This window comes from Gopherus flavomarginatus, chromosome 1 (assembly GCF_025201925.1).
Source record: "Gopherus flavomarginatus isolate rGopFla2 chromosome 1, rGopFla2.mat.asm, whole genome shotgun sequence".
Taxonomy (NCBI): domain Eukaryota; kingdom Metazoa; phylum Chordata; order Testudines; family Testudinidae; genus Gopherus; species Gopherus flavomarginatus.
The window spans coordinates 33,278,253-33,301,259 of NC_066617.1; the positions used below are offsets into that span (position 1 = coordinate 33,278,253).

A 23,007-nucleotide genomic window follows, 5' to 3' on the forward strand; every position below is an offset into this window, starting at 1 on the left:
TTTACCTTTGTGCTAGTAACTGAAGACTCCTGAAGACAGAGAAACTTTCATCGTGTATAAATGACTAATAATTACAGCAAAACAAATGGAGAACTTCAAAGCAGTGTGTGTGGGGGGGAATGGAGGGAAATTCCAACTTATTAGGACATAATTATCTTCTATCGGAAATAAATACTATATTTTAGCAGATGACCAGAATGCTTTTATACTGAGATACGCCTGTTTTACGATGTATCATCAAGTTTTCATGTTCCTCATCGAAGAGATGATAGATTTTACCATTTTCTTCTAATTATATTTCTAAATATGGCTCTTTATAGGGAAAGGGAGATTTTATAACTTCCAGAGCAGGCTACATTCCACAGACCAATACCACTCCAATACGGATAAGCCATCTTATAAGTGTATTTAAATACACTTCAACAATGTCTCATATTAATACGATACTGCATTGAATCAATATCGTGATGGATTTCCATAGGGCCAACATTCCTCCACTTTCAACCTGTGTAATTTTCCATGCATAACCATACCAGTGGGCACATTTTCATTCTAGTCATTAAAATTTACTAATTTTGCATTCAAGTAAACAAGCTATGTTAGTATTGAAAAAAATCCTGCATTATTTGAATAATAAATATATATGATTTTTTTTATAGTTTTAAGCAGTAAATTATATTTTGTAACATTTTAAAATAAAATATTATGGAATCTGAATAGCTATAAGCCAAATGAGTAAAATGGCTGAAATCTTATTTTATATAAGACAAAAGTCGGGACAGGGACCATCTTTGTGTTTTGTGTTTGTACAGCACCATGCACAATACACTCATGGTTCATGACTAGGGCTCACAGGCAGTATGGTCATACAAATAATCAGTAATAATGATAAAGTTTAAACTTTTTTACCCCCCCACAGAGATGGATATCAGACTGACGTGCTAAACTACTCAGTAAAATATTTATAAGATTGTTTCTGATAACGAATTATTTGTTGATAATATTTTCCACTTGGTCCTCTGAGTGGGGGAGGGAAGAAAACAAGCTCTTGCTAATGACCACCATATGTTAGTTCAGTGGTTCCCAAACTGTGGAGTGAGCCACCATAGGGGGGTGCAGACGAATGTTCAAGGGGTTGCAGTGAGGCCCGGGACAGCCTGCATTGGGGGGCAGGGAGGAAGCGCCACCCAGCTGGCTCCAGCTTTGACCTCAGTCCTGCCCCAAGTTGAGATCCCAGTTTCGGCTCCCAGCTCCAACCATGATCCAGTCATAGCTCTGGCCTTGGCCCCCAACTGCAGACCGGCTCCCGGCTGCAACCGCAGCTCCCACCTTTTGGCCCCGCTCCTGGCTGCAGCCCCAGCCGCAGCTTTGGTCCCAGTTTCGGCCCCCAGTCTTGCTCCCAGATCCAGGGGGGCACAGATGGGTTACATTACGGTAAGGGGGGACATGACATAAAAACATTGGGGACCACCATGTTAGCTGTATCAATTTCAATGGAAAAAACATATTATAATGTAATGTGGGCATAAAGGTCCTAATGCAGCATCCACTTGATCATGCTGCACATACTGTATTTTTGTTTCAGAGTAGCAGCCGTGTTAGTCTGTATCTGCAAAAAGAACAGGAGTACTTGTGGCACCTCAGAGACTAACAAATTTATTTCAGCATGAGCTTTCGTGAGCTACAGCTCACTTCTTTGGATGCATAGAATGGAACACACAGACAGGAGATATTTATACATACAGAGAACATGAAAAGGTGGAAGTATGCAAACCAACAGAAAGAGTCTAATCAATTGAGATGAGCTATCATCAGCATGAGAAAAAAAACTTTTGAAGTGATAATTAAGATGGCTCATAGAAGGTGTGAGGAGAACTTAACATAAGGTTTCCACCTTTTCATGTTCTCTGTATGTATAAATATCTCCTGTCTGTGTGTTCCAGTCTATGCATCCGAAGAAGTGAGTTGTAGCTCATGAAAGCTCATGCTGAAATAAATTTGTTAGTCTCTAAGGTGCCACAAGTACTCTTGTTCTTTTTGTGTATTTTATTGTACCTGTTTAACAATATACAGGAATATATTAATATTCTTACTGAATAGCAAACTAAAAATATTATGGTGATACCACAGCAGAGCCATATTTAAAGCTGCATTGAGGTTTGCAGTTTAAAGCAGGGATTAAACTTATTATGTGTGACTGTTATCATGCAACTTCCCCAAACTTACAGCACTTACTCTGCTGAATGAATTTTATAATTGAGCTAAAAAGAATTAAAAATGGACCCTTAACTTTTTCTGGTTTGGTGTGTAACTTTGTGGCTCCCTCTAGCAAATGAATTTCTATATTTGATATGTGAAACTGGGCTTACTTCTAAAAGAGAGCAAAATCTAAGGTATGAACTACTTTAAATTTAAACATTATTTTTATGTACTAATACTACTTAATCATTATGTACACCACAGATGATGATTATGAATTTTTGTCAACAAACATTACAATTATTAAATATGTGTGTATCAAAAGGATGCTCCAGATTCCAAGCTTTCATTATTTAAAAAAATTTGTTTCTAGCCTTCATGGTTTTGAAGAAAAACTCAAAAAGATTAACCAAATATAAACCAATACAGTGTTATCTCCCTGAGCCTGCAACAAGTCTGAAGCAATAAAGTTGGAGAACTGTGAACAGCCCCATTCATCTCAATGGTGTGGTTAATGACAGATACTAAATATGACTATTCAAATGTCAACATTGTTAACTCTTTTATTGTTGATCATTTTAGCACAAACCTCCAGCGAATATGACAAGTGGCTCTGAAAATACAAAAAGTGCATTGACAACTGCACTTAATGTAGCAATTATATATTTATATCACCTACCCTATAAATATAGAGTGAATATGCAAAGAAATCAAATAATTAGTTTATGAGTTAAGCATTTAAAAAAATACCTTTTACATTTTCATCTGTTCATCAATTTATTTGGCAAGCCTACACGTTTTTTCCCCAGAGATTTCCAGCAAAGAAATTTCTGAACAGATGAAAATGCAAATTATTGCAAATTCTAAAACATGGATGAGTTAAGATTGTTAATGCACAAGTTTTTGCTTAATAAACTGTTAGTCATAATCACTTGTATTTATACTGTAATGTTTATTATAGAAAACATTTTTCATCAAATTAATTGGTCATAAAACCTCCAACACTGTCTCACAGCCCGTTTCAGTGTTCACAGGTCGAGCTACAAGTTTATTATTTGGACCTTAGGAAAGCGACTGCTCTCTGGCAGACTTCCTCTGATCTCTAGGAGAACCCCACATCCTGTGCACCTCTTAAGGGAGGTCTCTGGTTCACTGTCCCTGGCCTGGTACCCTCACTCCCCCCAGTGCAATGCTCCCCCTGACAGTGTTGCCCCCTCTCCACCGCCCCATCCTTTGTAATCTATGGATCTGACCCAAAAGCCACTGATGGCAAAGAAAAGACTTTCCATGTGAGGGGCTTGGAGCAGGCCCTATAAACACATACCATTCAGACATATACATTTTTGCAAATATGGATCTGTATATGTATAATTTTCGAAAAGACAAAACTTTAGAAATCTAAAACGTGTGCTGGAAAAAAATGCATGGGGCAGTGGACAAAAGATGTTCAGCTAGAGGAGATGGAGACTAGCTGAGGGTCTCAGGAGTCAAGCTGGCCAAAGAACAGGGCTAAGGAAGCTTGGGAGCCACAAACAATCGTATTTGTTCTATTTAAAGCTTTACACTCACAGTGGAAGAAAATGCCTTAAATAATGTTCCAGTTTTCTCTGCCTGGCCTCAAAGGTTTTCAGCCAGCCACACTGCTGATTTGAATAGAACAGGGGTCGGCAATCTTTCGGAAGTGCTGTGCCGGGTCTTCATTTATTCACTCTAATTTAAGGTTTCGCGTGCCAGTAATACATTTTAACATTTTTAGAAGGTCTTTTTCTACAAGTCTATAATATATAACTAAACTATTGTTGTGAGTAAAGTAAATAAGGCTTTAAAAATGTTTAAGAAGCTTCATTTAAAATTAAATTAAAATGCAGAGCCCTCTGGACTGGTGGCCAGGACCCAGGCAGTGTGAGTGCCACTGAAAATCAGCTTGAGTGCCGCCTTCAGCACATGTGCCATAGGTTGCCTATCCCTGGAATAGAAGCTGGAGGAAGCTGATGAATTGGTTTAAGCATTTCCCAGGTGCACAAAGTTTCAAACAGAGGAAATACGCTTATTTGACAGCCTCCTCAGCTCTGCAGCCATTCCCTCTCCCCCCACCTCACCCCTGGCTCTCAGTCTCCCCATTAAAACAGATTAATTTAAGATGTATTTATTAAAAAAAAAACCACACACCCTGGAAATTCCTACACAAAATATTTCTAGCGAATGTTATTTAGACATTTAATATTTAGCTGTTCAAAGTGCACAAGCAAAACAGATAATTACTGTTTTTCTTTTTAAAATTATTTAACAAGCAAATTTAGCCTCAAAGTATAATTAAAACTTTAATGCTGTAGAATAGGAAATACCCCCTGTTCCTCCCTCCTGCATTTAAAAAAAATATTTGCTGATGTTAAAAAGACAGATATTACACTTTGTTTGTTTTTTGCTTCTATGCTATTTCATTCTGCTTTTTAACTACATGATATAAGATATAAGCTCCTACTGATGCACTGAGTAAGCATACTACTGTATTTCCACTGGTTTCAAGAAGAGTTTTGTCACTGACTTTCATGAAGTAGGAGCAGGTGCCAGACCTAAGAACTCAGAAAATACTTCAGTTTCATCTACATCAACTCCCAAAATGGATACACTAGAAATACACTACTACAATGGATAATATCGCATGAATCAGCAGGAACTTCAGAAAGACTATTTATTCTATAAATTCCTAGCCACCCAAATAAATGTAATTTCTGTTAACTGACAGTGTCTCATTCATGTTTTCTCGGAAGACCAAACAGCTAAGAACTTTACCATAATGTAAGGACATGGCTACATTTGCAGATGTAGAACTCTTTGAGTTAAACCTGCCTTTGTAGAGCGCAGTAGGGAAAGTGGTGCAGTCTGTCCACACTGACAGCTGCAAGTGCTCTGGCGTGGCCACATTTGTGGCACTTGCAGCAGCACTGGGAGCAGTGCATTACGGGCAGCTATCCCACAGAGCACCTCTTCCCATTCTGGAGCTGAGGCTTGTGGGAAGGGGGCGTGGAGTGCAGGGCATTCTAGGTCCTGCCCGAAGGTACCGTAATTCCTATGGCTGGAGCACAGCTGAGACTGGACAGCTTCCTCCCCTCAAACACTGATGAGGTCCAGCAGCTTGCCATTGCTCCATACTGGGGCTCGCCTGGCGTGTGGAGGCATGGTCACCTGGGAAGATGCACTGAGAGCACTTCACACCTGGCTGAGCAAACAGGAAGGGATTTTTCAAAATTCCCAGAGAACTTAAAGGGCGGGTCTGATGGTTGATCACCTGAGCGCAGGGCAATAGAGTTCAAAGTGATGACCAGAGTGGCTAACACAGGCATTGTGGGACACTTCTGGAGGCCGATTAGAGTGCACTATAGGACGAGGACGTCCACACTCCAGCGGGGACGCAGCAAACGTTATTCCACTCACCAAGGTGGAATACCAGCAGCACTGTAGCCACGGAGTCAGAGCACTCTACGTGCTTTGCCAGTGTCAATGGGGAGTGAGTCAGAGCGCACTGGGTGGCTTTAGTGCACTCTAACTTGCAAGTGTAGCCAAGCCCTAAATCTCAGCTGAGAGTTTAGGCCTCATCCAGCATGTATAACTAATCCCACTAACTAGAATGGTTCTACTATGTAGTATTTGATTCTTTTTCTTCTTCTATACTCTTCACAAATATTGCAGCGCAAGTTGCACTTTAACCTTTATTAATGACCTGGTAAATTATGAAATAGAGTAACTCCAACAAACTGATAAAGATGAGCCTACTAGGAGAGGAATGACAACAAGAAGCAGCAATCTTATGCTCTTTTAAACATACAATTTCTAGAAAGGAAATTGGATAGAGAGATTATATTTGCCTGGATGGGTATTCACAAATTGAAGCTTACATAAGGTATTTCCCACTAGAGGTTTACATTATAGTAAGCTCTTTGAGGCAGGGATCATATTTTTGTTCTGTTTGTACAGTACCTAGCCCTACAAGCTCCTGGTCCATGACTGGGGCTTCTAGGCATGACCACAATACAAACTATAAGTAATAATAATAGTTCAAAATAAGGAGTGACTCATCATAACATGCTGCACTCAGAGAATACTCATTTACATCTAGCACCGTTGGTTGTCTGGAGCATTACTTAGGCAGTAGAATATAGTGCCAGAATCACAGCGTAAAAGAAATGTGTCCAATCAAGACATTTTAAAGCAAAGATATGGGATTTAGTCTAACTGCAAATGTGACACATTAAATCCTTCCCTCTACCAGAGTTTAGTGTCAGACGCTTTCTCCAGTTAAGTAAGAATGTCAACAATTTCAGCTTGATACAGAACTGACTCAGTGGATGGCCTAACATATAAATTATGGGTATAAGAGATAAGATAAACACATACCAGTGTAGTCCTCGTAACATTCACAAGTGTAGCCTCCTTCTCGGCTCCGACAAAGCCCATTATTGCCACAAGGACTGGAGTAGCAGAGATCAATCTCTGTTTCACAATAGTCGCCTGTGAAACCAGGGGGACACCGGCACCTCAGACCATTGATGGGATGGATGGGTCGGAACAAAACTGTGTTTGAACTAATAAATGGAGCAGAGCTGTCAAACTTCAACACCGAGACACACTTCATGTAGTTCTCACAAGGCTCTCGCAAACAGATATTGTCGTCAAAAGGCAGGACCCGCTGCATAGAGATCATGGTCAGTAGTGTCCTGTTGAGGTAGATCTGTTCCTGGAGGTCCTCGGAGGGGAAGAACTTATTTCTAATGCCTCCAGGAAGTAAAGCGGAGAAGGTTACATTCAGGATATTGGAGCTGACATCTGTATCGTTTTGAATGTTGAAGACGAAGATGCCATCCTTGGTAGTAGACAGCACCGTCGCCACACCCTCCACAAAGAGAGAGAGCAGCGGGGAGAGGAACTTCTCCTGGGACATGTTTTCCAGTCGCACAGTGATACTGTTGGTCAGCATGTCATCGGTGATGATAGTCACCCTCAGGGCGCAGACTGCTGTGACACTGTGAACACCATCTGTTGGCAAGGGGAGAGGGGAAGGGGGAGAGAGAGAAAGAAAGAGAGAAGAATTATTTCAAACAACATCCTCTGAAGTGCTTTAGCATACAGACCAGGCTACTGAGGTATTCTCCAATAAACATAACTGAGATGTGAGACATTCCAACCTGCTGGGATGTGAGAGAGAGACAGACAGAAAGCGCTTTGGCTTCTGCACTGGAAAGAACCTAAGGCTTGCAACTAAAGTACATGGGACATCCAAGTATGCGCTGTCCTAGACTGTTCCACTCAAACAACTGGAAACTGCTAGCAAGACAAATAGCTGTGAGAGGGTTAAGGGCAAGAAACTTCTGATAGGAACTGTACATATCTTACACAAGTCACTGCTAGCCTACAACTAATGCTGTGAAGCTGTCACTTTCTGCAGCACAACACCAAAATTATCTTCTCCCGCAGCGGTCTCAGGCTTAAAGTACCAAAACTATGCAGAGCGAGAGAAAGGATTATCAAGGCTTTAGATAAAAGTCATCATAGGGAACAAGAGCTAACTACTTTTGACTTCCTTCAGGAACCTCATATGAAAGTTAGAGATGGAGCCAATTAAGTCAATCTCTAATGAAAGCAAGCATTTTTACACTGCTCCATTATGTCTTTGACAGATCCATGTTTGTTTTGCTACAAAACATTTCAATGAACAGACAGCAGTGATATCTGATACTAGAGAGTACCCCCAGTACAGAGTTAGACTTATATTAGTACAATGTCTTTGCAAACTTTACAGCATCGTTTCATTACGAAATATAATTATTGACCCTGGGCAATGTGATGTGTTCTATACACATTATGTATACTGTATACATAAATGAACATGGAATTTGCAATGAGCAGCTACATCAGAGAGCTCAAACCCTCTTGTTTGGTTGTCTCCTTGCTGACCATAAGAACTTTGTTATTTTTTCACGAATATACAGTATTTTATTTAGAAAATACAGATGATAGAGTATAAAATTTTAATTATTTGTACTATAGTAGTTCCTAGAGGCCTCAGTTGAGATTGTGGCCTCATAGTGTTAGGCACTGCACAAACACATAGTAAGAAAGAGTCTCTACTCCAAATATTACACAATCTAAATACAGCAGACCTCAGAGTTATGAACACCAGAGTTACAAACTGACCAGTCAACCACACACCTCATTTGAAACCAGTCAGGCAGTAGCAGACACACACACACGCATGCAAGTACAGTACAGTACAGTACTGTGTTAAGTGTAAACTATTTAAAAAAATAAAGGGCACTTTTCTTCTTCATAGTAAAGTTTCAAAGCTGTGTTAAGTCACTGTTCAGTTGTAAGCTTTTGAAAGAACAACCATGTTTTGTTAAAAATTATGAACATTTCAGAGTTACAAACAACCTCCATTCCCGAGGTGTTCATAATTCTGAGGTTCTACTGTAGACAAGATGGACAAAACAGGGGAGGAGAAACAGAGGCACAGCGAGTTGGCTGGTGAGGTCAGTAGCAGAGTTGGAACAGCACCCAGCTCTCTAGACTCTCAGTCCAATACCTCATCCACTAACCCAAAACTGCCTGCCACATGGTTCTTTCTAGTGTCAAACACTGAATAGTCACCTACACATCTTCTCCAGCTAAACTGAGATACACACACTGGGCGTGATTTTGCATCTCTTCAATGTAAATCAGCAGTATTTGCATTTGAATCAATATAAAACCAATGTGAGATCAGAATCTGGTCCCAACATTTCATATATAGGCTTTTTTTCCTTTTCTTTTTTCGATGGTTGGTTTTTTGTGTTTTAATGGGGTGATAAGCACAGAATCATCTCGTGTCAGGTGAAGTTGTGTCCATGTTCAGAATAACCACCCAGAAAAACAGAAACATCAGAGCAGCACCTATTATCTAGCGATATCATTGGGTATGTAATGATGCAATCTAGATTTAAAGTTAAAGATTTCTTTTCTGGTACTCCAGGTGGGTCTAAATTAAGCATTTTTCCCCCTACCCAGGAATGTCTATAAAACCTCAGCTGCTAATTGTTTTTCTTTCATTATAAAGCAGCTGAAAAGCAAATAAAATATTTTCTCATGAGTGCTACTTTACTACACCTCTATCCTGACATAACGCGACCCGATATAACACGAATTCGGATATAACGTGGTAAAGCAGTGCTTGGGCGGGGGGGGAGGGGGGCGAGCTGTGCACTCCAGTGGATCAAAGCAAGTTCGATATAATGCGGTTTCACCTATAACACAGTAAGATTTTTTGCTCCCAAGGACAGCATCATATCAGGGTAGAGGTGTACTTAGTGGCTAAAAACAAACAGTGGTGGAGTTGTGGCAACTGGTCATTATTTTGGGTGATCTTTTTGTAGGACCCATCACATCAGCTGATTATTTTAGCTTTCATTTTCCCTAAGATGAGTATTCCACATAAAATTTCCATCTCCTCTTCTTCAATCTGCTCCAGACAGACTGTCCTCTTTCCGTTTCCACAGAAGAGGCAAAACCGCCATGCATGATCTTCAAAGCTTTTCAATAGCCAAAACCCTAATTATAAACTTTTAACAGTGCATAGTCTGCAGGTCCCCAAACTATGGAAATATCAGATGCATATTAGTACAATTAATGAACTTCTTTTTTTATAAATGACAGAATCAGACTAGCTTAACCATTTCTGTCAACTACATAGTCTATTTCATGAGAGAACAGCAGCAGAACTAACTATTCATTTATGTTTCTACAGCTATTGTCATTTTCACTGGCTGGTCTGATCTATTTTGTTATATGCTGCACAATGTACTACTCAAGTTCTCTCATAACATGGAGGGGAAAGAGTGCCAGACAAAGGGCCTTTTTCTTAAGGAAACACTGATGTATAGTGCACGGTATCTATAGTAAGAAGACAAAATACTATCTACTGTCTGACAACCGACGAGTCCACAAACTGTCATAATCAATATCAACTGCCACAGTACACAAGAGTGTCCCAGCATTCACAGCAACTATTCTGACACAGTTAATAAATCACTATAAAAAGCCCAGTGTCGGACACTGCATAGCTTTGTCGTTCTCAAGAGAGCACAAAAGAAAACCAGACACATGCATATAGCTACAGATACTTTGAAATTACACGTAATGTTTTAAAAGCAAATATAACCTTGTGCAACTCTGTTGCAAAAAAATTAAAAAGCAAAAGGCAGCAAAAAGTATTTTAAAATGTATTTTATAGAAAATAACACAACTAGCATTTTCAGAAAAACTGGCCCCTTAATCTTACTATGGGCTATATCATATCATCAAGTTTGAAAAGAGAAATTCCTATTGGATGATTTATTCCATCCACTGGAGAGTGCTGTTTAAAAACTGATGCCACTTTTTGTACTTAGTATCTATTTCAGTCCAAAGCACATTGAAATTAATGGGAATTTTCCCCTTAACTTCAATAGAAGTTGAATTAAGTCCCGTTTAATAATAATTAAGGTTCTGAGTCTTTCACAGAGGTTACGGAAGTCACAGATTCCGTGGTTTTCCGGTATCTCCATGACTTCTGAAGGGGCTGGTGCAGCTGACCCCTGGGCTGCCCAAGCAGTCCGGGAGCAGCAGAAGCAATGGGGCCCCAGGCCGCCCCCTTGCCTGGAGCAGCAGTGGGGACCTAAGTGCCCCCCCACAGGATCAGCAGCATCCCCAGAAGCATCCCACTCCCCCTGCCAGCACCTAACATTTAGTTAGGGGTATTTTTGGTAAAAGTCATGGACAAGTCACCAGCCTGTGACTTCCTAGTTATTGCCCGTGACCTGTCCATGACTTTTACGAAGAATACCCATGATTAAATCATATCCTTAATAATAATATTTGCAAAATGCTTTGAGATCCTCATACAAAAGACACTGTGAAAGTGCCATATATTATTATTATTGTTATAAACTACAATGAAATCATTTAATAAATGTAATAGCATTTCATGAAACACAGTTATACACCTACACATCTTTACCGTCTTTGCACTGCATGGCATGCCTAATATGTACAAATGTCTGGCATAAATGCACAAGTCCTGTGCTACTGTATAACAGTGGTGCTTCTTACGAATGCTATAATGTAAATCTAATTTTTCATGGGGGGCTGCACTACACTATAAACATCTATGCCAGGTTTTGGCCTGAATAAAATGTCTCAGAACAATGAATACTAATAAAAATATTCAATAAAACTAAATATTTTAATACATTTTTAATAAAATATCTTGACTCCTATTTTCTGTCACACCTTTTCTTCTTTTGACTGTTCAGAATGTGGCATGGTTTTAACATTTCAGGTGAGGTGTGCAATTCAGCAGTAGTCTATCCACCACTGAATTTATTTGCCAACATTGCTTCTCTCTGCATGCGTATTTCAAAAGAAAACTTCACGAGGTGGATCTCTTACAGAGCAGATTTATTTTGTAATACTGGCATTTGTGTTGAATGGGCCCAGTATTCTTAATTGTGCACCAAACTAATGAGAAGATTTAATAGTAATCATACATCCCCACAAATTCCAGAAAAACACAAAAAGGAAGGAAAGCTTATATATGCTTCCAGTCCTCTAAAAAACACACCCACTGCAGATAAGTTATTGAATGGACATTATTATATACATAGCTTTTCTTTATGAAAAGATGGATCGGATCCGAGGCTTTAATCTTAGCTTTCTATTGATGGGCAGTTCATGAACCACAGAATTTTATTACCTAGCAATATAAACACTGCAATGTTAAACTGAAAGGTGTACCTGGCTCTGGGAGTACCTGGCCAACACAGTGTGGTGGGTTTTTTTTAAAGAAGTATAACAAAAAATAAAATTATGAACACTTTTTTTGGTCTTATTAGCTATAAAATGTATTCAGGTCTGACCAATAATCAAAGCAACATATTTCATAGCAATGTCCCAGTGTCACAGGCTTCTTGCACAGATGCCCCAATCTTACATTTGTTCTACTTTCCCTCTTAGGATGCAGCTGGAAACCTTTAATGGATGTCAGAGTTTACAACACAGCTGTGCAAACTCCGTCTCTCGTAATAAAATAAGGACACCCCTTAGGTTCTGAAGCTGTAATTCAAATGGTCTCATTTGTGTCAGCGAACAAGGAGCAAACAGATCCCCCTGCAGGAGATGTGCCTTGGTGACATGCCTTCAAGTGAGTGACCTTCCACACATCAGTCCATTCAAAGATGATTCTATATACAGGACTTTCTTCACACCGTGTACAAGGCCACACCAAACAAAGCAGCAATCCCTTGCAGCAAGCAGTGGTCCATGGATTACAGCAGCACTCACAAGCCCCTTCCATGATCATGCTAGGCACACGCCAAATATAGAGCTAGGAACAGTCCCAGCCCCAAAGAGTTTACCACCAAAACAGACAAGGCAGACAGACTAAGAGTGCCAAGTAAAAGAGAGATGCCCAAAGTCACACTGCTGGTTAGTGGCCCAGCCTAGTGTCCTATCCACTACTAGACCATATTCCCTCAATCAGAGACAGCTAGCCAGACTGTACAGATTATCTTCCCCGTTTGCACCTTTCAAACATCATTGACAAACAGTTAAAATGCATAACATATTTGCCAAATATTACTTTTCCTTGTAAACAATTGTTGTGGTTACTGCAGGGCAGTTCTATGATTACAAATGGGGGGTAGGTGAGAGTCCATGAGACAACCTCTCTATTAAGGTGTCCATCATATGGAAACGTTTGAGAACCCCTGACATAGAGGCAACATTCAAAGGAAGGTGAATTCTACAGAAAATGAGTTGCTGGAACCTAAGTAAAATGTTTAATTAAAATGGTAGAAAACTTAATTAACAAAATGAAAAAAATATTTTTAGGCATAGCTGTACATTAATATGGAAATCATACAACCTGAGCTCTAGGCCACAGCTCCTAAAACACCTTTTATGATGGACCCATGGACTGCGATGTTTCAAAAGGGCAGGTATCAGAGCAGTCAACTTCCTCTATTAGCCAAAGGCTCTCAGTGATGTGAGGGTATGCGCATGGCCAGTCAGAGTTTGACCCATGTCCTGTAGTCTGAATGGATCGAAGTGTGAGTTTTTCTTTTGCTCTCAAAAAGGTTGATGTTACACAGTGCAATACATGAAATAAAAGGAGCACAGCAAGGACCTTAAAAAGATACTCCCCTTATCTACCTTTCAAAAACCTTAATTTGTTCCATATAAATGCAATACGATCCCTGGGAACAGCTTTAAGTGATTCTGTGGTAGCCTACCAGTCTCCAAATCTGGGATCAGAAATACTGCTGGAAAGCAACACTCTTTACAATAACTTAACCAACATGACAAGTAAATTAAACTAGTGTAATTCTTTTTGCTATTTAATAGCATTTAATACCTGTTCAACAGGACAGATTGCAGTCTCAAAAGCTTTGTGTTTTTATAAAGAGCTATGGCTGCCAACAGAATTTTGTCGGGGGCTGGAAGGACTATTATAATTTATTACTTGAGTAAGGCCACAGATGTTTATAGTACAAAAACAATGAGCCCATGTGCTGACCAACTTAGCATGCTAAAAATAGCAGTGGAGCCATGGTAGCATGGCAGGCAGCATGGGTTAGCTGTCCAAGTACAGTCCTATCTGCGACCCTAGATAAAAGTACAGGTGGTTAGCCTGAGCTGCCACCTGCGTCGCCACAGCTACACTGCTATTTTGAGTGTGTTACCTTGATTGAAGCTAGCATGTATACATCTACCTGAGCTTGAAATTACACCTGTGGGCACATCCTAAGGGCCTGAGCCAAAGCCCACTGAAGTCAACAGAAAGACTCCTGTTGACTTCAACAGGCTTAACCTAAAAATGTCTCTGTGCAAGCAGGCTCCTGCACTCATGCAGAGCGTCAGTGAAGTCAATGGGGCTCTAAGCGAGTGCAGAGGGCTCCACAGGCAATGCTTGTTTCAGGATCAGGGCCTATTAGTTAAGACAGGATAACAATATTTGGTAATAGAGAACGGCTGAGGGTGATATGAGTGAAGAAGACAATATGATTACGTAGTCACAAAGGGTTCACAGGATTACTTTTAAAAACAACTTTACTGTTTTTAAACTTCAATGTCTACAATCAGATATCTAAATTCATGTTTGGGCACCTCTACATTTTCAGCAGTGATGAGCACCAGCTGTTCATAGAACCACAGAATATCAGGGTTGGAAGGGATCTCACGAGGTCATCTAGTCCAGGGATCAGCAACCTTTGGCATGCGGCACGCACACTGCTTCCCGCAGCCCCCATTGGCTTGGAGCGGTGAACCGCAGCCAGTGGGAGCCGCCATCGACCGAACCTGCGGACGCGGCAGGTAAACAAACCAGCCCGACCTGCCAGGGTGCTTACTCTGGCGGGCCACGGGCCAAAGGTTGCTAATCTCTGATCTAGTCCAACCCGCTGCTCAAAGCAGGACCAATCCCCAACTAAATCATCCCAGCCAGGGCTTTGTCAAGCCTGACCTTAAAAACTGTTAAGGAAGGAGATTCCACCACCTCCCTAGGTAACCCCTTCCAGTGCTTCACCACCCTCCTAGTGAAAAAGTTTTTCCTAATATCTAACCTAAACCTCCCCCACTGCAATTTAAGACCATTACTCCTTGTTCTGTCCCACTGAAGTCAATGGAGCTTATGGGCGCAACACTTTAAATGTAGACACCCATGTTTGAAAATGTTGGCCATACTTGTAAGTCTCCTTGAAGAAATAAAATGTGAGAGGTAGTGATATGGCAGATGGTGTTAAGATGGGGGTTTCCTGGTACATACAGTGACATAAAAGAAGACAAGGCACTCATGGAACAAGGGAAAAACAAAGCCATTCAGACAAGTGGATTGTGGTGAACGCAGAGGTGCTAAACAAGACAATATGCTAAATGTAAGAAGGAGCTAAGTTGTAGGAAGCCTTGAAAGCAAGAACTAGGAGCTTGAATTAAATTGAGGAATCAGCAGAGAGAAAGTGAACATGACTGTAGCATGTATCATAGTAGATCATTTTTTCAGTAAAGTTTTGGACCATCTGGTAGCGTCAAAGTTCTCTTTGAACAGTTCCAGAGGATTAGAGGATCTAGGTGACACTGTTACTTGGCAAAAGCAGATTTGCCACATTTGTTTTGTCCCTATATCAGCTTGTACCTTTAAAGAAGTACATGTGTGATAAGCATGAGGATAACAGTTATTTTTTTCTGATGTGTATCAACAAAAAAAAAGTTCATCAAAAATACTATGACAAATAACTATTTTCTATTTGGAATTTTCTGTGTATTTTTATCCATGTGGGATCTGTTTTAATGTCATTTAGGAAAGTAGCTGCAGGCTTCCTATGTATACAGGAAGACTCCCTGCGATAGAGAGTTCATTATATATGAAAGGACCTGGTCTTACCAAAGGCTTTTACCCAAATATCCAAGGAGGGACAGTAAATCCTTTAGGTATCAGAGGTGCTTATGGTACACGAGTTCAAAAGAGGACTTTGAAATGGCCAATACACTTAAAATGCTCAAACATTTGGGGAGGAAAAGGAAAACACTGTGGGTGAAATCCTGGCTCTACTGAAGTCAATGAGAGTTTTGCCACTGACTTCAATAGGCCATGATTTCACCTTGTGAAACGGAAAGCAGTTAAGTACTTTGTTAAGTATGAAAGACATTGCGTATTGAATTTGAACTGAAGAAGGAGACAATGTCTATATTGTATAACATCCTTACAAGGACTTCTAATGCCTAAGATCAACCAAAGAAAGAACCGGAGCTAATGGCCTGCTATCTCCAAGAAGACAGTATCAAGACTGGGGATAGGAACTTTATGGACTGAGATAACAAGTTTCAGAGTCGCAGCCCTGTTAGTCTGTATCCACAAAACGAACAGGAATACTTGCGGCACCTTAAAAACTAATGAATTTATTTGAGCATAAGCTTTCGTGGGCTACAGCCCACTTCCTCAGATGCATAGAATGGAACATATAGTGAGGAGATGTATATACAGACAGAGAACATGACAAGGTGGGAGTTCCCCTACCAACCCTAAGAAGCTAAAGATGATCCCTCACTCTCACAGATCTTGGGAAACAGACCTGTCCTAGCTTACAGACAGCCCCCCAAACTGAAGCAAATACTCGCCAATAACCACACACCACAGAACAAAAACACTAACCCAGGAACCTATCCTTGCAACACAGCCTGACACCAACTCTGTCCACATATCTATTCAACTGACACTCTCATAGGACCTAATCACATCAACCACCCCATCAGGGGCTCGTTCACCTGCACATCTACCAATGTGATATATGCCATCATGTGCCAGCGATGCCCCTCTGCCATGTACATTGGCCAGACCGGACAGTCTCTACGCAAAAGAATAAATGGACACAAATCTGACATCAGGAATCATAACATTCAAAAAACAGTAGGAGAACACTTCAACCTCTCTAACCACTCAGTAACAGATTTAAAGGTGACAATTTTGCAACAGAAAAGCTTCAAAAACAAACTCCAATGAGAAACTGCTGAACCTGAATTAATATCCAAATTAGACACTATCAATTTAGGCTTAAATAAAGACTGCGAATGGCTGAGCCATTACACACATTGAATCTATTTCCCCATGTTAAATATCCTCACACTTTCTTGTCAAACTGTCTTAAATGGGCTATCTTGATTATCACTAAAAGAATTTTTTTTCTCCTGCTGACAATAGCTCAACTTAATTATTTAGCCTCAGAGTTGATAGGAAACTCCCACCTTTCCATGTTCTCTGTATGTATATATATCTCCTCACTATATGTTCCATTCTATGCATCTTATGAAGTGGGCTGTAGCCCACAAAAGCTTATGCTCAAATAAATCTGTTAGTCTCTAAGGTGCCACAAGTATTCCTGTTCTTTTTGAGATAACAAGAGCATGTTATTAACATGTAAGGTCTGCATCTACCAACCTTTTTGCTTTGTGACTGCATCCCACAGCCCTTACTAGCATGGCTTTCCACAAACCATGACTCAAGGAGAGCAAAATTAAATGCTTTCCTTTTTCTATATTTCTCTCTCTATTTTCTTAAATAAACTGGGTGAGAATCTCACCTCTACTCCAGCACCTTTACACCAGGTAAAAGGGCCAGAGCAGCCTAAAGGGACTCTAAAAAATCCAAGTTCCAGTTGAGGGTGAGAGTCTTATCAGGGTAGGGCCATGACACACAGCAATGCAAAATCTCTGGGCAGCTGGAGATAGACTACCATAAACTAGGCACATCTGCCAGGAATGTCTAAGTTACGTTGAGGTCTGCTTCGAACCCTAGAGAAGTGCAGATTCGAAGCACAATACAGAATTCTAGCCATAGTTGTTCACATTCTAGATTTAACTGTTGCTTGAGGTACTAGTGTGGAGAATGTCCCCGGAGAAAGTATCTGCCCTTGGAAGAGGAAAGGAAAATGTGGGATTAACTAGTCCAGCGGTTCTATCTGGGGACAGAGGGATGCTAGAACAGGACAGACAGAGGTCTGTGCTGGCACAGAGTTAGCCAATTAGAGATCCTGGGACAAGTTTTCCTGTTGTTACAAATACTTTTTTTTTTCCTGAGTCCAAAGAGAAGGAGAAAATGAAAAATAGTGAAGTATAAATTCAGGGTCAATCCAAGGAAAGCACGTGGCCAGTTTCAGAGTAAAGCTAGAGACAGTACATATCTAATGACAACTTCCTTCATTTACATCGGCTGTGGCTGGGCTTCCAGACAAAGCCACCATAACAGACATTGGCCTTAGACACACTTACACTCACCATGCAATTTTTATTGATTTATTTTTGAAAGATGAGTCACCTTAATGTCCTGATATGGTGATCTATGAAGCCCTGAAAAAGGCAGCAGGACCTGAAGCTTAGAACTTCTTGGAACTCTTACTTAGAGATCCCCTCTGTGGAATTCATGGCAGCACAGGCTAAATTAAGAAGATGATGTAGGGAAAAAGCGGTGGGGAGGAGGAACTGGATCCTCTACATTGTACAGAATGCAGTTGTTAATTCCTGAACTATACTTGAGAAAACTGAGTAAATACTTTCATAAAAATCCTTGTCCTTTATACGCTTTACTTTGAAAACAAATTTTCTTTGGCTGCCTGTTGTCAGATTAAGATTGCTTGTATTCATCAGGTACGATTGTGATTAACAAAATAGACGCCTGGAAACTTAACATTTGGGTGGCAGATTGGGCTGATATCCCACTTAATTGCTAGTGTTGTCTGAAGTGAACCCTGCTGCGTCTTGACCACGCTGCTGGTGAAACATCCCTACCTCTTCTGTATATGCACTCCTAGGCACCTTGCTCCCTGATGCTGGGTCTGGAATCAATTGGTGGGTGTGCTGAAAGTTAGTACGGGGGGTCAGGGGGGCGAGAGGAGGAGTAGAGGACATTGAAGAGGGTAGGAAAGCAATGGCAGGAGAGCAGACACGTGGGAACAAAAATACCTGCTCATAGGGAGAGGGATATAAGCAGAAACAGAAAGGAAGGGAGCTGAGGTGCTTTGAGGTGGAGGTAAGAGGTATTAGGAACGAAACACAAGCAGGGCTGAAATTCAGCTGGTGCCATTCAGAGTAGAGCTCCAGTAAATATTTTCAAACCCATGGGAGTTCCAGTGCCTCCTGTAGGGCTGTAGCCCTGACCCCCAGAATTTAAGCCCTGAGCACAAGTATACTAATTACCATCTCCTTCACGATGTGTATATGAGGACGAGCTTGTCCTTAGATAGCCAAATCCTAAATAAAACTCCTCTATCATACACTGACACAGGAGCTGATTCACCCAACATGCACTGACCACCTCCCTGCACGAGAGTCAAGGTTCAGTGGGAGATCCAGGAAGAGCAGCTTTAAACTCCAGCTGGCGTTCAATAGAAGTTTTGCTGACACAGGCTGCCAGGATCTCCAGGTTACCTCAACACACCTAATTTGTGGGCTGAGCCGGCCAGCTCCAGCCATACAATGGCAGAGAGACTGCAGGAGGCTTGTGCAGCCATGGACCAATTCCAGGATGATTTTCTACTACGTGGGGCCCACAGCCCAGGTTCTTCCGGTGGAACCTAGGCAGCAAATGCGGCCCATAGCATTACAGAAGCCTATCCCAGTGCCACTACAAGATTGTTCACAGCAGTGTATTTCTAGTGTGCTCTTATCCTGGAGCTGAAGAGATTGTGCCAGTATTCCATATTCTACATTAAAGTCTAAGGTGACTGTAAATATTACTACATTAACCACACCTGCCCAGGTTACAACCAAACCTCACACCATTGCAAAAGTTCATTTGCTGAGAAAGAGGAGGCTGGGGAGGAAGGAACTCAAACCTCTCCCATACAGCTTTGTCTCCTTCACTTATGATTAAACCTATTATCTTACTATTGGTTTATAAGTCATCTTTCTAAGCAGGTCTGAGCTATGAAAAAAACTATTTTCAAGTCACTTATGTTTTCTTTCAAGGTCAGTAAGTGGCCTCGAGCTACAAGACAGGCTTTTGTTTCTCAAGGTATTTGCTGTGTTTCCTGCGTCACCAGTTTACACCCTATGATTCTCTGCTCTACAAAGTCCTTCAGAAACTGTAAATAGTGGATTCCTGAAGAATACGCAAGCACCAGACTAATTGTGACACTGGAGTCCTGGAATACTCGACTAGTAATCTGAATTCATGAGCATGCACTCCAAGTAAATTATGTATTTTGTAAAGATTGAGATATCGCCAGCGTGTTTACTCTAAACCATGCTTTTATGTCACTAACTCCACTTCAAAAGAAAGAGCCCACATTCGGAATGCCCAGCTGCTTCACCTGGCACAATTCACTAGAGCAGTGAGCGGCGTCCCCACAAAAGATTTTTATTCTCTACTTAGTTAGAGCTCCCTTGTAAACATTTTTCTCAGGATGGTTGGTTAAAAGAAGAACTTCCTGTGGCAGGCAAGGAATTGATTTAAATCTCTCTGCCAGTTTCAAAGCAAGGATAGGTAATGTTATTTTGAGGAAAGGAAAGGGGTAAGAGAGAGAGACAGTTTCTGAAACAGTACAGACATGAAGTGAACAGCACCTGTGCTTTGAAATGTATGCTCAAATCATTGTAAAAGTAACCTAACAGGGCTCTTTTTCAAAATGATGTTAGTACAGCCAAGCCTTTCACAATTATTTTCTAGTAAAGCTAAATATTTCTATGATCCTATGATTCACTTTTTCCAGATTGTGTTTTATTCCCAGTGGGCCTCATTCAACTTCCAATGAAGTCAACAAAACTCTTTCCACTGGATTAGGCCCAACCCTAACGCCTCACCCAGGCTGGAGGAAAGTAAGCGCTTAGAGCAAAATCAACAGTTGAATATGGTCTTTGGAGATGGCTGCCATTCTCTCTAGTTTTGGTTGACCAGATGTTCTGATTTTATAGGGACAGTCCCGATTTTTGGGTCTTTTTCTTATATGGGATTCTATTACTCCCCACCCCCTGTCCCAGTTTTTCCACACTTGCTGTCTGGTCACCCTACTCTAGATAGCCTGGCTGCCCCTGACCCCCATCCTTTGCTGAGGTACAGGCTCAAGAAGTTAACTTATCAAGTAACTTATGAAACTTTCAAATAACAGTTAAGTGCACTACTTTACTGACCACTCTACTTTCCTTCTCACAATGTGACAGCACTAATGAATGTCAATTTCAGGAGCAGTTTGAGTGATCTTGTTTTTATAGGTCATGGCACTAATTCAGACAACTGTGTAAGCAGATGCAACTTCAGGGCTTGTCTAAACTGGCACTTTACAGTGCTGCAACTTTCTCGCTCATGGGCGTGAAAAAACATCCCCCTGAGTGGAGCAAGTTTCAGCACTGTAAAGCGCCAGTACAGGCAGTGCACCAGCGCTGGGAGCTACGCCCTCCGTGGAGGTGGACTGTTAGAACTCCCTCTCAGGGCTCTGCCGCGACTACACAAGCCACATTAAAGGCTGCCACGGCAGTGCTATACCGTTGCCAGTGTAGACTAACCTTCATTGACTTGAGTGAACTCTGTAACCCAGAGTTCAGTGTGTGTCCTGTCTCCCACTCTAGGGGCTGGTCCCTGGAAGTTAATGGGGCTATTAGTTATGTGCTTGAATACTTTGCTGAATCAGATCTTTTAAGAGAAACAGCAGTAGTTGGTACCTGTTTATATTGTGTGATTAAAACACATATGTACGAGGCCAAGAAGAAAACATCTTCCCCAAAATTCTGCTGTTTCTGGACAGTGCCTGCAAACTTAGGCAGGCTTTGGGTTAAAACAAGAGTCGGCAACCTTTGGCACGCAGCCCATCAGGGAAATCTGCTGGTGGGACAGGATGGTTTGTTTACCTGCAGCATCCGCAGGTTCGCCCAATTGCAGCTCCCACTGGCTACGGTTCACCGTTCCAGGCCAATGAGGGCTGCGGGAAGCAGTGGCTAGCACATTCCCCGGCCCATGCCGCTTTCCGCAGCCCCCGTTCACCTGGAACAGTGAACCGTGACCGGTGGGAGCTGCGATCAGCTGAACCTGCGGCCGTTGCAGGTAAACGAACTGTCCAGGCCCATCAGCAGATTTCCCTGACAGGAAGCGTGCCAAAGGTTGCCAATCCCTGGGTTAAAATCTCTAAATTTTACCCAAATTCTCTGCTCAGAAGCAATCACCACAATCACTTTTTTAAAACACTGCCTGGCTAATGAGCTATGTTTCACTAGCCACTGGTAATGAGATCACCATCTGGGGGGGAGGGCGGGGAAGGTTGGCTGTACAGTCTATTGAGGTTATTCCTGGACTCTTGCCATTAAGCTAGTTTGCTGAACACTAATTAAAAGAGACAAAAGCACTTGTTTCCTGTTTCTATAGCCTTCAACTTCCAGTGGGCATTTTTCTCCTTCTGGGACCTACTATACAGAAGAGAAAAGCAGCCCATCAAACAAAACTAGAATAACTGAAAACCCACAGAGACTTACACTTATGTACGTATCTAATCACTGATGGTTCATGCAAAAAACAACATGCCAAGCGATGAAAAATAAAAAGGCATATAAACAGTGATTGCAAATCTTTGGTTAAATTTGTAAATACTAAGCTGATTTCTAGATATGATACTATAGTCCCAGAAGCTCATCTATATTGGAGCACAGTGTAGTGTTTAAGTTAAGAAATGAAATTGCTTTTTATAATTTCTTTAGGTACAATTTGCTTACATCCTGTATTTTGTGCATTTTTATTATAACTATACTTTATCATGCCATAAAAATCAAACAGTCCCTAAGTAATTTTTTCTGTCCAATTTGGTTTAGAAACAAAAGTATAACTATGTGATTCTTTTAAAAAAAAAAAAAAGATGCAATTCTCTGCCAAACATTTTACAAGGTAGTGATCCAGAGGGCAATAATAGGTCTCAGATTTTTCTGGATGTGATAGTTGATGGATTCCTTCACCAAGTAGTTGAAGAATCAACAAGAGGGGATGCCAGATTTGGTTTTGGTGAGTAGTGAGGACCTCACAGAAGAAATGGTTGTAGGGGACAACCTTGGTTCGAGTGATCTTGAGCTAATTCAGTTCAAACTAGATGGAAGGATACACAAAAATAGATCTGGGACTAGGGTTTTTGATTTCAAAAGGGCTAACTTTAAAGAATTAAGGAAATTAGTTAGGAAAGTGGATTGGACTGAAGAACTTGTGGATCTAAAGGCGGAGGAGGCCTGGAATTACTTCAAGTCAAAGTTGCAGAAACTATCAGAAGCCTGCATCCCAAG

The 23,007-nt window shown here is 41.1% G+C and overlaps 1 protein-coding gene across 3 annotated transcripts in view; it reads right to left on the reverse strand.

The window, feature by feature from the left end:
* The window catches only part of CELSR1 (cadherin EGF LAG seven-pass G-type receptor 1), a 288,234-nt gene that overhangs the window by 158,498 nt on the left and 106,729 nt on the right, over positions 1 to 23,007 (reverse strand). For all 3 annotated transcript variants that reach the window (XM_050935974.1, XM_050935973.1, XM_050935972.1), the window contains exon 2: positions 6,595 to 7,233. In XM_050935974.1, coding sequence (XP_050791931.1) covers positions 6,595 to 7,233 — 639 coding nt within the window. The remainder of the gene's footprint in view (positions 1 to 6,594; positions 7,234 to 23,007) is intronic.